Source organism: Zootoca vivipara, chromosome 15, assembly GCF_963506605.1.
Source record: "Zootoca vivipara chromosome 15, rZooViv1.1, whole genome shotgun sequence".
In the NCBI taxonomy this organism is placed as follows: Eukaryota; Metazoa; Chordata; class Lepidosauria; order Squamata; family Lacertidae; genus Zootoca; species Zootoca vivipara.
The window spans coordinates 42,284,183-42,303,547 of record NC_083290.1 but is presented as its reverse complement, the minus strand read 5'-3'; the positions used below and the strand labels follow the sequence as shown (position 1 = coordinate 42,303,547).

The 19,365-nt window shown below is 43.8% G+C and overlaps 1 protein-coding gene across 1 annotated transcript; it reads left to right on the top strand.

The window, feature by feature from the left end:
* Nucleotides 1-1,608: 1,608 nt before the first annotated feature.
* Nucleotides 1,609-13,839, top strand: NEFM (neurofilament medium chain). The gene is made up of 3 exons (XM_035139909.2): nt 1,609-2,712; nt 8,237-8,361; nt 11,685-13,839. The coding sequence occupies exons 1-3, from the start codon at nt 1,642-1,644 to the stop codon at nt 13,261-13,263; spliced, it is 2,775 nt and encodes a 924-aa protein (XP_034995800.2). The 5' UTR covers nt 1,609-1,641; the 3' UTR covers nt 13,264-13,839.
* The last annotated feature ends 5,526 nt before the right edge of the window (nt 13,840-19,365 follow it).

Genomic DNA, 19,365 nt, shown 5'->3' with positions numbered 1-19,365 from the left:
CTTGATTCAGTGGGGCAGTTGTGAAATAAGTGGAGTGTGAGATGGGCACCTGCTGCTGCAAGGAAATTGCAAGCTGTGCAACCCAATTTTATGAATGTCTTCAGTAAAGTAAACCCCATTTAGTTCCATGGAAACTCACTTTCTTCAGATGCGAAGAGCCTCATAGGTTTCAGAAATGAAACAGGGGTGTTGCCATGTAAGTATATTGCAGAAAACAATATGTGTATTTTTAAAATATAAAAACTCCAGATTTAAAAAAATGGGTGTGGGTGTGTAATGAATAGAAGGATAGATAGACAGATGGGACAGCTATTAAGAATGTGACTTAAGGCTTGGTGAATGCAATATCACTCACACAATGGTTAAAGGCTAGACTGTAGGGTAGCCTTCCCAGCCCTTAACTACTTTAGACATCTACCGGTATTCCTTTTAAACCTCTCTTCCCGCCCCACTCAGCCACCGCCCCAGGCTGTCTGACCTTTCAATGTCAAGCCTTTGATAGGGCTTTAACTACTGATCCTTTGATAACCGCGATTCCTTTTAATGAGGATATGTCATATTTTAATAGAAAAGTCTTGTCTGTTTTTCCAGGAAAGAGAAATTCTTTGCTGGGAAATCGAAAGGGGCTCTTCCTGCCGCTCTGCATTGCAGATGGGGAATCAACTCCACATTTAGATCTTTGCAGAAAAGCAGCAGGACGGCCGAGCTTTGCTATGTCCGTTTAGAAGCAAAAATTCAGGCACCAAACACGCACACGCACACGCACACACACCGGTACTGGGGAGGTATATTCAGCAGCGAAACTCTTCCTCCTTAGGCCGTCCACTGCCCGTTTTTCCCTGCGGCGCTGGCCTTGGTGCTGAAGCCGCCATGACTGAACACAGACATCACAGACATGACACACGCGCCAGCGCCTTACCTGAAAACCCACCGCGGCAGATCGCCCCCCCCCCCGCAAACCCAGCGTACGATGCTTGCCTGGATGCCCTAGAAAGGGATCCAGTAGCCACTCACGCCGCCACCTTGCCACTGTCACCACCCTGCCCGATGTGGGCCAGGCGGCGGCTCGTTGGGTGACTGCTCCACACGGGGCCGCTGCAGCGACGTCGGGAGCCGGGGCAGGAAATGGGGGGGGGACGACTTGGGAGGAGACAGGCAGAGGGGAGGGGAGGATTGGATGAAACAAGAATAAGGAGGTAGAAATGTGGGCGAGGAGTGGGTTACCGGGGGGATTTGCACACCATTGCACTCCCATATGCACACTTAAGCCCCACTGAACATTGTGAGACTCACCTCGCAGACAAAAAGTGCACCAGAACCGTAAGTGAACGTTCAAATTCCGTTCAGAAGGCGCGAAGTGGGGTGTGGAGGGGGGAAGTAGCTAAGGAAGGAAGGAGTTCGTGAAAGGACAGTCTGGCATTCGGGTGCCTCTTTCCAGGGGAGAATCTGAAGAAAAGGGTGTGGTTTACTCTCAAAGGGCGGGGCTTCCGTCCCTTGGCCCCGCCTCTCCTCGCTACCTCATACCGGCCAGCATGTCCCCTTTCCAGACAACGTGCGTCTCCCGTATATAAGGCGCTGGCTTCTGCAGAGTCCCCGCTGCCGTGAACTCAGCGCCAAGCGCCTCTCCCCAAGTCTTCCAAGATGAGCTACACGCTGGAGCCTCTAAGCAACCCGTCTTACCGGCGGGTGGCCGACAGCCGGACCACCTTCAGCCGGGCCAGCATGTCGCCTTCGAGCGGCTTCAGGTCCCAGTCATGGTCGCGGAGCTCCCCCAGCACCGTCTCTTCGTCCTACAAGCGCAACCTGGGCGCGGCGCGGGCTTCCTACGGCTCGACGGTGCTGAGCTCTTCCGAGAGCCTGGAGCTGAGCCAGTCGTCGCTCTTCAACGGCGGCGGCGGAGGCAGCGGCGAGCTGAAGCTGAGCCGCTCCAACGAGAAGGAGCAGCTGCAGGGCCTCAACGACCGCTTCGCCGGCTACATTGAGAAAGTGCACTCGTTGGAGCAGCAGAACAAGGAGCTGGAGAACGAGATCGCGGCGCTGCGGCAGAAGCAGGCGGGCCGCTCGCAGCTGGGCGACGCCTTCGAGCAGGAGCTGCGGGAGTTGCGCTGCGCTCTCGAGCAAGTCAACCACGAGAAGGCGGCGCTGCAGCTCGACTCGGATCACCTGGAGGAGGACATCCAGCGCCTCAAGGAACGCTTCGAGGACGAGGCGCGCCTCCGGGACGACACCGAGGCCATCATCCGCGCTCTGCGCAAGGACATCGAGGAGTCGTCCATGGTCAAGGTCGAGCTGGACAAGAAGGTGCAGTCCTTGCAGGACGAAGTGGCTTTCCTCCGCGGCAACCACGAGGATGAGGTGGCCGACCTCCTAGCGCAGATCCAGGCCTCGCACGTCACCGTCGAGCGCAAGGACTACCTGAAGACAGACCTGTCGTCCGCCCTGAAGGAGATCCGCTCCCAGCTCGAGTGCCACTCCGACCAGAACATGGTCCAGGCTGAGGAGTGGTTCAAGTGCCGCTACGCCAAGCTCACCGAGGCCGCCGAGCAGAACAAGGAAGCCATCCGCTCGGCCAAGGAGGAGATCTCCGAGTACCGACGGCAGCTCCAGGCTAAGAGCATCGAGCTCGAATCAGTCCGCGGCACCAAGGAGTCCCTAGAGCGCCAACTCACCGACATCGAGGAGCGCCATAACCACGACCTCTCCACCTACCAGGTAGGCGCGGGGAGGGGGGTCTGGTGGTGGGCGTGGCTTGGGGGGGAGGACGCTCTCCACCTGCCATCTGCGGCTGCCTACATTTGTTTCCATGCAAAATCCAATTTTTGGGGGGGGCGGGGCGGTCAGGAGATGGTGCGCTTCAAGGGGCGGGGCAATCCCTCCACCCGTAAGCAGTTCTACCACGGCCCGCCCATTGCAGGATCCCTACTGTTACTTGAAGGAAGGGCACTTTCCAACGGAATCCCAACTGAATCAAAAACTGAACTTCAAAATAAGACTTGCTCAAAACTTAACTCCATTGGAATCGATAGGACTTAACTTCGGGGAAAGGCATTCAAACCGGCACCTTAATGTGGAAAAAAAATCCTCATTACTCTTTCAGAAATGTGCCCCAAAACGTGTTTTTTTCCCCTGGTGCCATTGAAAGTGAAAAGGGGAGTCTTAACATTTGTGCCACACCACACCCTCAAAATGAATTAGATTTCAGAGAGTGGGGGATCCATGGACGTAGCCAGGATTTATGTTAGGGGGCAAGCTTCATGTTAGGGGGCAGAACCTCAGTTAGTTAAATATATTATTGTTTTACTTGCTCTAGGGGAGCACTGTCCCCCTTGACTACCCTCATGGGGGGGGTGCCAACTGACTCTATGCCAAATGAATGGAAGGGGTGGAGGATGAGCGATTCTCTGCCAGGAAATGTGCTTCAGTTTCTTGTCTTTTTCCAAGGGGGGGGGGGCATAGCTCAGTGACAGAGCTTCACCTTTGCCTCATGTTCTGTCTCCAAGGCATCTCCTTATTTCAAACCCTGGAGTGTCACCCCTAGACAATGCTAAGGAGGGTGAATCCAGTGGTCTGACTCAGCATAAGGCAGCTTCCTATGTACTTCAGTCCTAAGGGATACTTTGATTGCATTGGTGAGTGTGTGTTAGTTGGAATGGGGCAATGATGCTACAAAATACATAATGAAAATATTTATTTTGGTTTTGGTTTTTTAAAGTGGATAATAAGTGTTTTTTCTTGCCAGCAAAGTGCAGCTCCGAGGAGAGGAAGGGGGGGAGCCACCCCACAACTTGGGCTAAGCTCCACTCCTCTAAAGGGCAGAGCAGAGATGGGAAAGATTCTGCCTGCCTAGTCCCATACAAAATGCAGCTCCGCAAAGGAGAAAGGAGGGGTCCTACTTGCTTCCATGCAGGATGGAATCATCCACTTCCAAACAGCTCTCTGGTAAAAAATAAAATAAAGCGTTTTCTGGGAGTGTAGGAAAGTATCGAGCCCTAAGACAAGACTGACTTTGGAATGAAGGATGATAAACTTAGCCTGAAAGAAGTGCCACTTTGGAAGTTCTTGTGATAGCTCTGGAACTCCATTCACCAATCATAAGCCTCTCTGATGCAGAACATCCCATAACTGATGGACTGCAGAACTAGCACAGGAAGAATTGAAAAAAATATGCATATGCTGCTTCCCAAAGTTGTTAGTAGTAACAATAAAAATGAATATGTTGTGGCAATGCAGTTTAAAAATTGATCCTTTGATGACTACCCGAGCTGCAAAGCATGACCTTTACAGTAGTTCTTTCTGATCCAGTGATACTGGATATAATTTAATGTTCCAGAGAATAGTAACTGACTCAAAGCAGCACCAACGTCATGGGGAAAATTGCTATCCAGAACTGCTGGCTGTTATTCTTACAGTATTAGCATTTCTGAAAATTTAAATATAATGCAACTCACATTAAAGTGTGTATGAAGAAATCAATAAAGAATAGGAAATCCGATCAACAGCTTTGTGTAAAATGAAACCAGGCACATATAATTTCTGCAACAGAAAACCAATGCATTTGAAATAATATTTTATTGGTATTTATTTTTTATTAATAATCATTATTTGACAAAGAACCTTTTCTCATAGCATGGTGAATCTGTGGGAATCAGGATGGACTTTCGCAGGATGATTCATCATAAAATTTAGAAAAAGCTCACACAGCAGTGGGGTGCTGTGTTTTGTATGCCGATAATTAAAGGTTATATTTGCTGCAAAATGCAAGTACCACTGCAGCCACCATCCTGCATCAGTGTCTACTGAACTTCAGCAATGCAGAAGCTAAAAGTGCTGAGCAGATTTTCTGATAGAGCTGTTCAGTGCAAAAGGCAAATCCCCAAAGTGCCTGCTTTGGGATGGGAAGATGGATTCTGAGCTAGAATTCTATAGACTGTATGCGAACACAATTTCATTACCCCCACCTGGGCAAATCACAAAGCTTTAAGTGGCTTTGGCTAACATGATTGCAGTGAGGACCTGTGCTTGCATTGAATTAACTGCCAGGAGGTGACTATGGATAAAAATAAGATGAGCCAGACAACAAAAAAGCAATCTCAGAGATGGATCCCTCTGCCAAGTGCACCCCAAACTTCTGCAATGCAGAACTTGCTGGCACCAGGGAAGTCATAAAACCACCCTTCCAGTGCAAGAGGCAGCCCTCAAAGATTTCCACTGATAAAGGAACTTGCGCACTGCAGAATGACGTTGGACAGAGCATCTGAAAAATACTTGAATCCCTCTAAAATAAATATTAGTTAGGGGGGAAGCAAATCAATAGACCAAGTAAGCCCTATTTTTTATGGTGCGAAATGAGGCAATGCAGGATTGCATAATGTGATCAAAGTCCAGACATGAAAGAGAGCTTGTACTGCCTTCTACCTCAGCCTACTTCTAATGCCCCACAAATAGCAAAAGCTCTAGTGACTTATGCATTTAATTGCAATGTGCTTTTTGTTCAGTATGGGATTCAGATACATAAATAACATAGCAAAAATATATCTTGCAGTGCAAACTTGAAACCAACATTGAATTTGATGAGACCACTCAAGGGTATTATCTCAAGACAACAGAGAGGCTTTTGTTTCCAGATATTTAACCATTTATCCACCAAATACTTATGGAAAATGTTTTCGAAAATATGACCTTAGGCTCCATGAAAAAAATAATGCTTTCTATGCGACAAAACTGCACTGAACTCCATGGGATTTCATTCTAATGTAATTGTTTGGATGGAAACAGCCATTGCCACCCATGCCTGAGTCAAAGGCACCCTTCTCCACCCATACTAGGGAGGGGGTTGCATGAGGTTCTCCCCTCCCCAGCTGCAGCCCCTGAGGGCACACCCTGAAAAACTGCTTCAGACCCCTAGAAGTGACTTTGTAGGAGGGCTGCAGGAACTTCCACCACAAGGGGAATAGAACATTCTTTCACATAGAACATTTTTTCACATCAGCAACCTTACCTTACTGCTTGCTAAAGTCAATGGGCTTAGAAGTGAGCTAGTGGTGTGCAGTTTTAGTCTTAAGAGACAAATACTGGCAACATTTCCCATCAATTTTCCTATAGATATTACTTTTTAAGTAGAGTAGTATCTAGTGCAATCGACTCACGTAAGCGTTTTGCATCAGATTGCAGCAGATCTAGTTAACTCAATGGATTTAGACTCTGAGCTTTTAAATCAGTTGCATAGTTAGACTAAAGTAAATTACTATATTTTGCTGCTGGCCTCAAATATTGGAGCTGAGCCCAAATTTCTCAAATGATTTTTTAATTGAGAAAACTTTTGAGAGTTACTTTTTCTCATTCTTCACTAGAAATAGATCACTTTACATAATTTTCTCCACCATTTAATTTACTTATTTATTGCCCTAAACTTAATAAATAAACTCTGCTAATGGTGAGCCCCAACTCTAATAAATTGTTGCAATCTTTTCTTCTTCCTCTAGAGAAATTGAGAGAACTGGCCATTTCTCTTTCCACAAATAAAGTGAAGAATTTTAAGTTGCCCTTTCTACACAACCTTAACAAATACACAATTTTACCTAAACTTTTAAATAATTATATTGTTCTGTTTAACAAAGGTGTGGATAGTAAAGAACACTAGAGTTAGTGCTAGGCTGCAATGTTCCTAGCACTAACTTTGGAGCTAATTTCCATAATTCAGAAGTTGCATTTTGAAGCACAAGGATTACAGGTGAAACTCTGTAGATATCTTTTGCGGGAACTACAGCAATTTGGGAAATTAATTTTTTCTTCTCAAAGGTCAGTGTGATTCACAGCTTGGTCAAGCAAAATTGTTGTTGTTTAGTCGTTTAGTCGTGTCTGACTCTTCATGACCCCATGGACCATAGCACACCAGGCACTCCTGTCTTCCACTGCCTCCCACAGTTTGGTCAAACTCATGTTCGTAGCTTCGAGAACACCATCCAACCATCTTGTCCTCTGTTGTCCCCTTCTCCTTCTGCCCTCCATCTTTCCCAACATCAGGGTTTTTTCCAGGGAGTCTTCTCTTCTCATGAGGTGGCCAAAGTATTGGAGCCTCAGCTTCAGGATCTGTCCTTCCAGTGAGCACTCCAGTAAACAAAATAGAGAAATACACATTGATGAAGTCCAATTTCCAAAACTGGCTTACATTTAAGTATATTGTCTTAACCGGGTTACAGTTTTTACCTAGTAATTTTAAGAGGCAATCTTAAATAAATGATAACAATAGCAAACTGAGATATTGATGTTGTGTAGAATCTTTTTTGGTGTCCTTCATGACTTTGCTCCAGATTTCTCTCTTAGAAGTTACCGTAATCCAAAACAGAATTTCTCAGAGCATAGATATTTCTAGTTTTGATTATTTTAGTCTATAGGAATGGTTGATATGGAGACTGAGGGGGAGAATCTTCATCAACTTTTCAGTAATCCCATAAAGTTCAGTAATCCCATTAGGTTCCTCTCAATATTTCACACAAGAATAGCAATTTACTACCACCCTTCCCAGACCAGTGGTTCCTGGGACTTAGTTTCCTGGGGGCTCACAACCTATGAGCTTTTTATTGCTGTAAGAAAAGAGATCTTTAGGTCATTGGATCACATCTAGTATTGGCTGGTCAAGTTGAGGAGATGGAGACCCTCGCAACCCATTTCTTCAGGGGTTGAGGAGCCCAATTCAATCTTCGCTTATCCCATCTCTCACAGTTCAATCACTCTTCCATCCAAATCCTCCTCACAAACATTTCCAAACACAGTCACTGAGATCATTTGCAGGAACAGCCTGTTAGTCATCCCCCATGTTGACAAGGCTCATCTAACAAGAAATAAGACCTTTAGCATCACTAGCCCAGTCCTGTGGAATGATCTGGCAATAGAGATCTAGCAGGCACCTTCTGTTTTAACCTTTAACTGCATGTTGAAAACTTTTGTATGCTCTTCAGGTGTATGCTGGTAATTAAGAAAATACTCTTCTGTAACAGTTGATCTCTCTCTCTCTCTCTCTCTCTCTCTCTCTCTCTCTCTCTCTCACACACACACACACACACACACACACTGTATGGCTTTATGTATTATTTTTGTGAACTGCTCTAATATTTCTTTCTGAATAACAGTAGATATATAGTTTAATAAATAAATAAAATGCTTTTATTCACCACTGCACTCCTATTTACATTTTGCTTGTAACTATTCTAAAGAACTGCCTGTGTCTTGGTTGCAGGATACGATTCAACAACTGGAAAATGAATTGAGAGGCACAAAATGGGAGATGGCTCGTCATTTGAGGGAATACCAGGATCTCCTCAATGTCAAGATGGCTCTTGATATTGAAATTGCTGCATACAGGTATAGTGAACAGAATGCCGACGTGGCTGATTTAGGAATTGCACTGCAGATGTTTTTGGTTCCAGTAGCAGCAGCAGCAACAACAACAAAACAACCCCACAGGGCTAATCTTTGAATCCCACAAGGCATTGTTGACAAATAAGCAAGGCACTTTGCCAGATTCTTAGCACAATTTGAAACCTGGGCAATAACATTCAGCAGAAAAGACATTAGCAGGGTAACATACCAAAGATTAGTAGACACATTGATAGGGAAATTCATGGTGATTATTATGGTTAGTAATGGTGGTGGTAATAAATAAATAAACCACTTAATGCCAAAATAGACTTCTATGTGATTTAAGAAGCATAAAAACCAATTACACAAATGTTAACATATAAACATAAATAATTAAAACATGCAATGAAAGAATTCCTATTTAAACAACATAGCAATTAAAACACAAGAACGTCCTTGACTTGTAAATGTGAAATGAAGAGAAGATTCTATCAGGCAGACTTTTGTACTTGTTTCCATCTTTTAGACTTTATTTGTTTGTTTGAATTATTTTGGCACACACACCTTCCCCTTCCCTAGCAATTCTCCAGCCTGAATCATTAAACATTTACCATTTAGCTTCTTGTGCTAAAGAGTATCATTGTCTGGTCATCAGTAATGTTTAGGGTTGTGATTCAAGACTGCATCTGGAAACAGACTTGCTTGATACCTGTTGGATCAGTTTCCAATTAAATATGCTTAGGAGTCAATCTGAGGATCAGAGTAGCGTGCCACACTTAGTAGTGTGGCATTTTTGTAACATTTATGTGCTTAATCAAGGTAGTTGTCTTGGCAGTTTACAGTAAATATGAAAATCATAGAACAATTTCTAAAATCCACAGCAAAGTAAAAACTAGCAGTAGAGATTTAAACTATGAAAAACACTTAGACCACTTCTTTTAAAAAAACAAAACCTGGGAGTCAAAGGTCTTCACCTGGTGCCAATAAGACTATGGCATCGGTGCTGGACACACCTTTTGGGGGAGAATATTCCATAACTGGGGTGCTGCCTTGGAAGTGAGGGGTTATTTATCATTTTCTTCTTCAGCATTTCCCCCCTTAAAATTTACAATCAATAATACAAACAAGAAAGTGAAATTAGGCTGAAAATGCAAAGCTTTCTCTATCCATTATAATTTTCCATTTAATTTCTAATTTCTTAATACACCATCATATTTGCATTGCTTTTGTAACATGGCAAAGAGAGAGATAAGTTAAGCTTATGAAATACTCCAAAAGGACATGCTAAAGTACAAATCTTTTTCAGTGGGAGATGAGCAGACTAGAAATGACTACTAATAAAATTATTGCCAGGACAGTGTTGGCCCAGTTGGTAGACTATGGAAATGTCATCCAACCAATCAATGACAACTTCCTGCCTTTCTCATCCAAATTCTACTTCCTGAAGTGGTTGCCTAACCATCATGAGATGACTTGGCCCGCATATATTGTTTCACACATTTACCAATAAACAAAATTAGGAACATAGGAAACTGCTTTATGTTCAAAGCAATGGTTTGAACAAAGCCCAGAATTGTCTGCCCAGCCATAATAGTATTTCTCACCCAGAGCACTGCATAGTTTTGGAAGCAGCATTGTCTGCTATGTTCATAAGGACATAGAAAGCTGTCAGACCATCAGACCATCTAACTCAGTCTACACTGTCTACACTGACTGGCAGAGGCTCTCTGGGGTTTCAGGTGGGGTCCTCTCCCAGCCCTACCTGGAGATTGAACCTGGGACCTTCTGCATACAATGTAGATCAGGCATCCACAGACTTCGGCCCTCCAGATGTTTTGGACTACAACTCCCATCTTCCCCAACCACTGGCCCTGTTAGCTAGGGATCATGGGAGTTGTAGGCCAAAACATCTGGAGGGCCGCAGCTTGTGGGTGCCTGATGTAGATGTTCTACCACTGAGCTATGTTCCTTCTCCAGAGGGGAAGATTTTAATATTTAATATTAATATTTAATATTGATATGCAAAAATGCTAAATATTGAAACAACACAATTTAGATTGATGGAGTATAGTTCTTCTATATTTGCCCATATCTCTTACAAATATTTTATTGCTGTGTGGATTCCTGGATTTAAATAATGCTAAGGAAAAAAACAATACTTTCGAACAAAGTAAATATTAGTCCTGAGATTTAAACACTTACTTGAATTTTTGCTGTTGTTGTTTTTCCTTTGTTTCACTGTCCAGGAACGTGTGTGTGTGTGTGTGCGTGCTAATTGTCCACAGGACAGAAAGCAGCTATCTAAAGGCAGTATTAATTCACTCTTAGGTTATATACTGAAAAATATATATAAAAGCTAAACTTTAAGTACTCACTCAATGAAATCAATGAAATATGAAAGTTAAGCCCATGGTTAAATTTTCCCCCTTTGAAGTAAATATAGAGAATTTATAATCTTATATACAATGGCCCTTTAAAAAGCAACACAAATATTTATCTCTCCGTAGGCAATCATAGAATTTTAGTAAGAGGGCACTATTTGTGGACAATGCTCTACAAGTTATGCATAGCTAGAAAAATGTCCATCTAATGATGGGATGTGTATGAAGAAGCTTAGCTGATTATTGTTCACATTGATTCTTGATGCTTTCCTTCCAAATTTGCTAGTCTTGTCCCTTAGTTGCTAGGCAGGCAATTGGTCTGAGAGGAGAGAGTATTGGTGTGGTAGTTGATGATGGTACAAATGCATTGATAGGCCCCTAAAGCAGGTCCAATATGAAAGGGGCATTTTCTCCTAAATGAAAGTCTGCAACTTCCCCCAAACACAATGTATTTTCCCCCCATTCCTCTAGGTCAGGGTTCGGGGAAACTGTGGGTCTCCAGATGTTTCTGAACTACAACCCCCATCAGCTCCAGTCATAGCTGCCAAGTTTTCCCTTTTCTCGCGAGGAAGCCTATTTAGCATAAGGGAAAATCCCTTTAAAAAAGGGATAACTTGGCAGCTATGGCTCCAGTAAGCATAGCCAATGGCCAAGGATGATGGGAGCTGTAGTTCAATACCATTTGAGGACCACAGGTTCCCCAACCCTTATCTAGGTTTTCTGTTGGTACCTTTTCCATTTATGTCAGCAATTTAGTTCAGAAGGAGAAGATGGGCTGACAGGTTTGCAGGGTATGGGATGCTATTTGAGAGTTTAACAAACTAGAAGCAACTTTCAGTTACTCAAAATAGCTTTTTAAATCTATCATAAGTGGTGCTTGTTCATTCAAAAATTCATCTTGAAATGTTAGAGATGGATGTTAATTACTCCCTCTTCTTTCCCTAGGAAACTTCTTGAGGGTGAAGAAACAAGATTCAGTGCCTTCTCTGGAAGCATCACTGGTCCAACATTTACACATAGGCAACCTTCAGTAACAATATCATCTTCCAAAATACAAAAATCCAAAGTCGAACCTCCAAAGCTAAAGGTCCAGCACAAATTTGTAGAAGAAATTATTGAAGAGACAAAAGTTGAGGATGAAAAGTCTGAACTGGATGAGGCCCTTGCAGCTATGGCTGCAGAACTGGCTGCTGGAACAGCACCGGAAGAACAGGAAGAGGAGGAGGAAGCTGTAGAGGAAGAAATTATAGCCAAGAAAGAGGCCAGAGTTGAAGCAGCAGCTCCAGAAGCTGAGGAAGAAGAAGAAGAAGGAGAAGAGGAGGGTGAGGAGGAAGGAGGTGAGGAAGATGAAGGTGCAAAGTCTGATGAGGCGGAAGAAGGAGGCTCTGAAAAAGAAGAAGAAAAGAGTGAAAAGGAAGAGGGTGAGGAAGAAGAGGAGGAGGAAGCAGGGGAGGGAGAAGCTGGAGCTGAAAGCAAGGAAGAAAAAGAAGCAGAGGAAGAAGGTGAAGAGGTGGAAGAAACCATTGCACCACAGAAAGTAGAAAAGACCAAAGCATCTCCACCTAAATCTCCTGCAGCAGAAGAAGCAGAGGATGATAAAGAAGCTGAAAGTGAAGAGCAAAAGGAGGAGGAAGGTGAAGAAGAGGAGAAGTCCACCTCCCCAGCAAAGGCAGGTTCTCCTGAGAAAGCAGAGACACCAGAGAAAGCATCTCCAGAGAAAGCTGGGACACCTGAGAAAGGGTCTCCTGAAAAACCAGCAACTCCAGAGAAAGCAGGGACTCCGGAGAAAGGGTCTCCTGAAAAACCAGCAACTCCAGAGAAAGCAGGGACTCCAGAGAAAGCATCTCCTGAAAAACCAGCAACTCCAGAGAAAGCAGGGACTCCAGAGAAAGCAACATCTCCAGAAAAAGCAGGGACTCCAGAAAAAGCAACCTCTCCAGAAAAAGCAGGGACTCCGGAGAAAGCAGCCTCTCCAGAAAAAGCAGGGACTCCGGAGAAAGCAGCCTCTCCAGAAAAAGCTGGGACTCCAGAAAAAGCTGGGACCCCTGTGAAGGAAGTGGAAGAGACCATCTCAGTCACTAAGGCAGCAAAAGTTGGTACAGAGAAAGATTCCAAAGAAGAGAAGACAGAAACAAGTGTAAAAGCATCCAAAGAGTCCACCAAAGAAGACATAGCAGTGAATGGAGAGGTCGAAGAGAAGGGTGAAGAAAAAGAAGACTCCAAGGCAAAACAAGTAGAGGAGGAAGACAAAGGGGTGGTGACCAATGGCCTAGACATAAGCCCCTCTGAGGAAGAGGAGAAGAAAGGGAAGAGTGAAGAGAAAGTCATGGTAACCAAAAAAGTTGAGAAAATCACTAGTGAAGGGGATGACGGGACGACCACATACATCACAAAGTCTGTGACTGTCACCAAGAAGACAGAAGAGCATGAGGAGACAGTTGCAGAGAAGTTGGTGTCCACTAAGAAGGTAGAGAAGGTCACTTCTTCACATGCCGTATTGAAAGAAGTTAAGGAGAGTGACTAAAATAATCATTTTCTCCCCCTTCTTGGGTTGGTGCAAAAGGTTAAGCCATATGACAGCTGCAAAATGCATGTAAGTGATGGCTTCGAAGCAGAACGGGTTCTCTCGTGGAGTCTCCAGATCCACTCTTTCATTTCTGATTTTATTTTTGTGCAATACCCAGGGATATCAGGGGGAATGCATGCAAGCCCAATGTGCTCCCTCTGCAGAAATTAGAGAATTTTTTTAAAAAAAATGCATGAGCTGTTATTCTTACAGAAGAAGTTGCTGAATTTCCTAAGCTGCTGATGGGACGGTTCTGAGGAACGTCTTAAGATGTATTATGCAAAGAATCAACTGAGCCAAATACAAACAAACAATAACAAACGAATGAATGAATGAGTAATAACAATAATATTAATCATACCCAGAACTCTCCTGGCCTTAAGCTATTTAGTCATTATGTTTACCTCACTAGTGCAATTAAGATGGACTTTTGTTCATGGGAGAACCTACCTTGACATGCACAGTATGCAACCTTTTGTTGTTTGATGTAAAGCAGTCACAGCAATTTGTGCTCAATAAAGGTCATATTGGAAATGTGCCTGGCTTTGCCTGGATTTCTCATATAGTTCCAAGGTTTTATAAATTATTCAGTCCTTGCAGCAAACTAGGAACATGCTTCTAGGAAGGTAAATGCTGGGCTGCATTAAAATCTAATCAGCATTATTGCTTGTAGCCATAGGCTATTGCGAATATAGTAAAATGCCCACTAGCACAGACATAAACCAAGATAAATATGCACTCTATTTAAAATGCAATCAAAATTACATTAAACCTTGCATGCTCAAACTAATGAGTCAGCTTTACAAACCACAGGCATTTGGTTCAAGATCCTCATTTGGATTGCCTTTGTTGCAGCTGCAAACAGTGCAAGTTGATAGGAGATCAAGTAAATGACTTTATTCTGCATTGATCACCCAGTACAATGTGACACAGGATAAGGTAACAATTCCTGTGCTGTTTTCCAACTTCCATTTCTGACCCTTTGATTCCAGAAAGTATTGAGTTTCATACAACCATATCATGGTGACCTCTGGTGTTAGACCTGCAAGGGCACACTCAGTCCAATTATCACATGATTCCCACTGGGCACACATGACTGAGCCAGCTCAGAATCTGTAATTCAGAAGGAATGGAACGAAGTCAACAATGAAATATAGACCACATAATACAAGCTTTGAACACAATTCCTAAGGACTATGAATCAGTGATGAGTTTCCTGGTTTTACCTTCTATGAGAGGAGTCCATGAAGGCCAAGGGGGATTTCATAACAGTCCTTTGTCTGCTAATGTTGGCTGGTATCCAGATAAGCTTAAGAGCTTGTTTCTGTGAGTATTCCCTGTTGATTTCAATGGAATTTCCTTTCCAGGGAAATGTGCTTAGAATTGCAGCCCTGGACAGCTCCTGATCTCAATTTTGACATCAATGGTATAAAAGTTAACTGTTAGTTCTACTCCAGTGGTTTTAAACTTCTTCATAAAGGGAAATCATTCTAACGTGACTTGTCTCCTAAAGAACTCTATATTTTATAGGGAATTTTAGGTAAAGCTGTGTGCAACTGGCCTCTCAAAATTCTCCATCCTATTTGCAGCAGTTCTCTAGGGCAAGGGTCAGAAAAAAATTTCAGCAGGGGGCTGGTCCACTGTCCCTCAGACCTTGTGGGGGGCTAGACTATATTTGGGGGGGAGTATGAATGAATTCCTATGCCCCACAAATAACCCAGAGATGCATCTTAAATAAAAGACACATTCTACTCATGTAAAAACACACTGATTCCTGGACTGTCCCCGATTGGGCCTTAGTTTGCCTACCCATGCTTCAGCCTGAGTTTTTCTCCATCACTCACTACTTGACATTTTAAATGGAGATAATAAGGACCCTCAAACATTCTGCAGGCAAATAATGAGATCTACCACTGGGAAGAATCATAGCTCAGTTATACTGTACAGCAACTGCTTTTCAACCATGCATGTAGAAGGCCCCAGGTTTAGTCCCTGTTGTCCCCAGTTAGGGCTGGGAAAAATGCTTGTGTGGACTCCTGGAAAGCTTCTGCCAGCCAGAGTAGGCAATACTGAGCCAGATGGAGCAATTGTCTGTTTTTATGGACCCTGCCCAAAGTTAGGTTACAATCCTATGCATGTTTACCCAGAGCAAAGACAGTGGGAATTGCTTCTCAGCAAACATGCCAACTAAGTTCTACTCAGAATAGACCCATTGAAATGAGTGCACCTGTTAGTCATGTATTTTTACTTCAGTGGGTCAACTCTGAGCAGTATTAGCATGTGATACAACACATAAGATTGTGCTCTGCAAGTAGATCCCTAACTCAGGCTGGGAGTAAAGCTGCAGCCCAAGGCTGAAGAGGTTCTAGAACAGAGGTTGGCAGATTTCAGGACTGCTTGGTGTCCATTGATCACAGTCAGAAGCAAAACGATGCCTCAGAGTATGGAGCCAGTTACTGATAGGAGCCCATAAGTCATTCACTGATTAACCTGCATATATCCACAAACATAAACACAAATCACATCTAATACAAAACTTGAAAACAGACCACCCATGCTGCGCAAACTTGGTCAATCAATTAATATTGATATTTTACAGGTGAGGAATAGTGAAGTTGAGGGATAAGCATAATATTTTGATTTTTTTTTTAATAAAAAAGATTAATTGTACACTATTGACAATTATAAATCCTTGCTGACCTACTACACATCTTTTTCAGTAGATTCTGATCTAAGTTGTGCCTCCCCTCCTCATACATTTATTGGAATCAAAAGGCTGCTGAGCACCTGAAGACAAGATACATACCCCTTATGGAGTAGATGGTTCTGCAAAAGAAACTACCAAACTCTACACTATTAGGCAGTCAGTTATCTCAATTTAAAGAGGGAATAAATAAACGTAAAACCACATCATCCCAATTTGCTCTCTGTCTGCAGGCAATTCAATGCCCCAAACTCTAGTTCTGAATGCAAAAACAGCCACTCTCTGGGTTACATTTCTACCTCCATTAAGAAGACCTGTCATTTCATTGTGCAACTTCAATACAGTGAAGGGTCTCTTTTGCACTCACTCTTGATCTTGCTCTCATTAAGGCTATACCTGTGGAGGAGACAGTGCATACTGGACCTGCCCCTGATATTGCCTGTCTGCCCCATACATCTGTATGCCCAGTGAACTTTGGTAACAGCTGCTTGTGTGCATACAGCTGTACAGATAACACCTAACACACAGCTGGTAAGGAAGGCAGGGGGGCTGGTTGGTGAAGAAAGGGCCTTCAGACATGGTCCTCCTCCCCTGCTATGCATTTGGTCTATGCATGGAAGTAAACATGAATGTGTGTGTGCGCATGTGTGTCCTTCTCTCCTACTCATACATACAAGCACAAAGGGCTAAATTGCTAAGAGCCCCAAGTTACCCAGTTAGCTTTGCGGCTGGGCAGGATTCGTACCAACTGCCAGGGACTCTATGGTATAAGTCTTCTACTCAAGCCAGTGGTCTCCAACTATATAGCTGGATGTCAAGTCCCATCAGCCTCAGGCAGCATGCCCAGTGGTCAGGGATGATGAGAGCTGGAGACTTCTGGAAGACAACGTTAACCATTCCCGATCTAGCCATTACACTATGCTGGATCTTGGTTATCAAGATCTGTCATTGAATTCCAGGGAACAAGGTCTTGCATATTCTACTGCATGTGGAGACCCTCCCTTTCCACCCATGGGTCAAAGCTGTATTTCCAGCATCCTTTTGCAGATTCAGCATTAGTACTTTTTTTTTATCTACAGCTGAAATGTGTGTGTGAATGTGCGGAACAAGCCAATTTGAGTGTTTCCCCTAAATACATTTATGCATCTAAAATGCCCAGTGGAGTTGCCATTTCAAAATATTTATAAATAGGAGAGTTTAATTCCGATGAATATTTCATTTTGCCATGAGGTTTCAGCTGCTGACATATAACATCATACAGAGATGTGCAAGCATTTTGATTCTGTTTAATTGTGGGGGATAATTTAGAGCAGATGCATAGATATAGATCAGATCTAGCGGTGGAGGGTGGTCCTTTGAGGCTAGTTTTGCCCTCAGCCAACCCCTACCTACCTGTCTTTTTACTTTCAACCAGTTATGGGGTGGCTCTTGCTGTCAGTGTTGCCCTTGTGGAACTCAGCAGGGATGAGGATGGGGACAAAACTAGAAGGAGACATGCTCTGCCTGTCATTGTCTCTGACGCTACCTGCTGTTGGGCTCCCTGCCTTCCATCCCGTCAGTCCCAATGGACACCAGCCATCACTGAGATAGAGATGAAGACATCATGCCATGACTACCCAAAGAGCTTTGACATTTCACAACCAGAAAAAGATGTCAATTGTTACACTAGAGAGCCACTTTGTTTCAACAGAATTTATCATTTTGCGGGAATTTTCCTGCAAGGCCACTTAGTCCAAGGTTATACACACCTTTAACTGTGCCCTGTCGTCCCCCACAAAGTATTCCTTAGTATTTGAACTGTCTGGGGATGAAGGCAGTGCCTGGATATAATAAAAAAATCAGTCATGGAATATGATTTAATGCAAAGGCTCGGCCTCAACGGGCGTGAAGTAATTCTACAAATAAGGGCATCGTTACACATGAGCAGAGTGCATTGCTTTCTGTTGCCCTGGAAAAACTAGTCTGCCTCCAGAAAATATCTTCACAGTTTGGAAAACCTACTAAAGGTGTCCTCGTTGGGTAAAATGATACCTATTTCTGCTCTGGCTGCAAGGCTCCAACAAAAACAAGCCCCCATTAATTCAGCTGGAGTTACTTTGTCTGTCTCTGTATCTCTGTCTTTGCTGCGCAGGATGTAAAGCGCCAGCAAAAGTTGTCTCGGTTCTTTTCTTTTCTTCCCCCCTCTCCCTCACCTCCTCCGCCCTCCAATTTGCCTGGTACGCGGCTCTCCTTTACTGCAATGCGTCAAAGCGAAGCTCCGAGATTGAGCCACGAGACCGACAAAGTGACTGTTCCTAGCAAAACCAGCAGGGACGTCCCACGGAGACGCAGGTTTGCGAAAGGAGCGGCGGCGGTGCTCTGTGGTTGCTGGATTTCCCTGAGCTTCGGAAAGTAAGCCCACCCCCCAATTGTCTGCTGGAGCGTAGTCTGTATTCATGAGCAGTTTAGGGTCTCTACCGCAGCCCTTCAGAACTCCAGTCATTTTTCCTTTAAGAAACAAAAACCCGACCGGCCAAGAACTCTCGCTCTTTCTAACACACTTTTATTGATTTACTTAACAGCCTGTCTAAACCAGTTTGTTGTTTTTTTTAAAGCTTTTAAGCGGTATGCAGCAAGATCCCATAAAAATTCAGTAAAACTGGATTAAAATGCAGGTATTTATTAATTGTTGTTGTTGTTTAGTCGTTTAGTCGTGTCCGACTCTTCGTGACCCCATGGACCATAGCACGCCAGGTCCATGGGGTCACGAAGAGTCGGACACGTTTATTAATAACAGGAGAGTCGGACACATTTATTAATAACAGGATGCAATTTTATGGGTCAGAGAAAGCCTTAACCAAAAGATGTGGGTTGCATCCAATGCTAGGTCCATTTGTTGTTGTTGTTGTTTAGTCGTGTCCGACTCTTCGTGACCCCATGGACCAGAGCACGCCAGGCACTCCTGTCTTGCACTGCCTCCCGCAGTTTGGTCAAACTCATGTTCGTAGCTTCGAGAACACTGCCCAAGCATCTCGTCCTCTGTCGTCCATTTAGAGTAGACCTAGTTAGATAGGCTACCATTATTGACCATGACTAACTTATGTCCATTAGAGTATGGGTCTACTCTAAGTAATCATTAATTGGATACAGCCCTGTGTTCTACAAGATGTTTGAAGCAAGTGATGGTGGAACAATGCCCCCCATATCCCTTTAGATCCCATGATCTTTACTTCCATTTGGAATAGTGATGACTTCATTGAACAATTCACAGAGATCTAGCAGCATATATAGTAAAAAAGCACCCAAGATACTGCAGGCAAAATATTGGAGATGTCATCCCTACTAGAATAGATGGGATGTGGAGCTGAGCTTAGCAG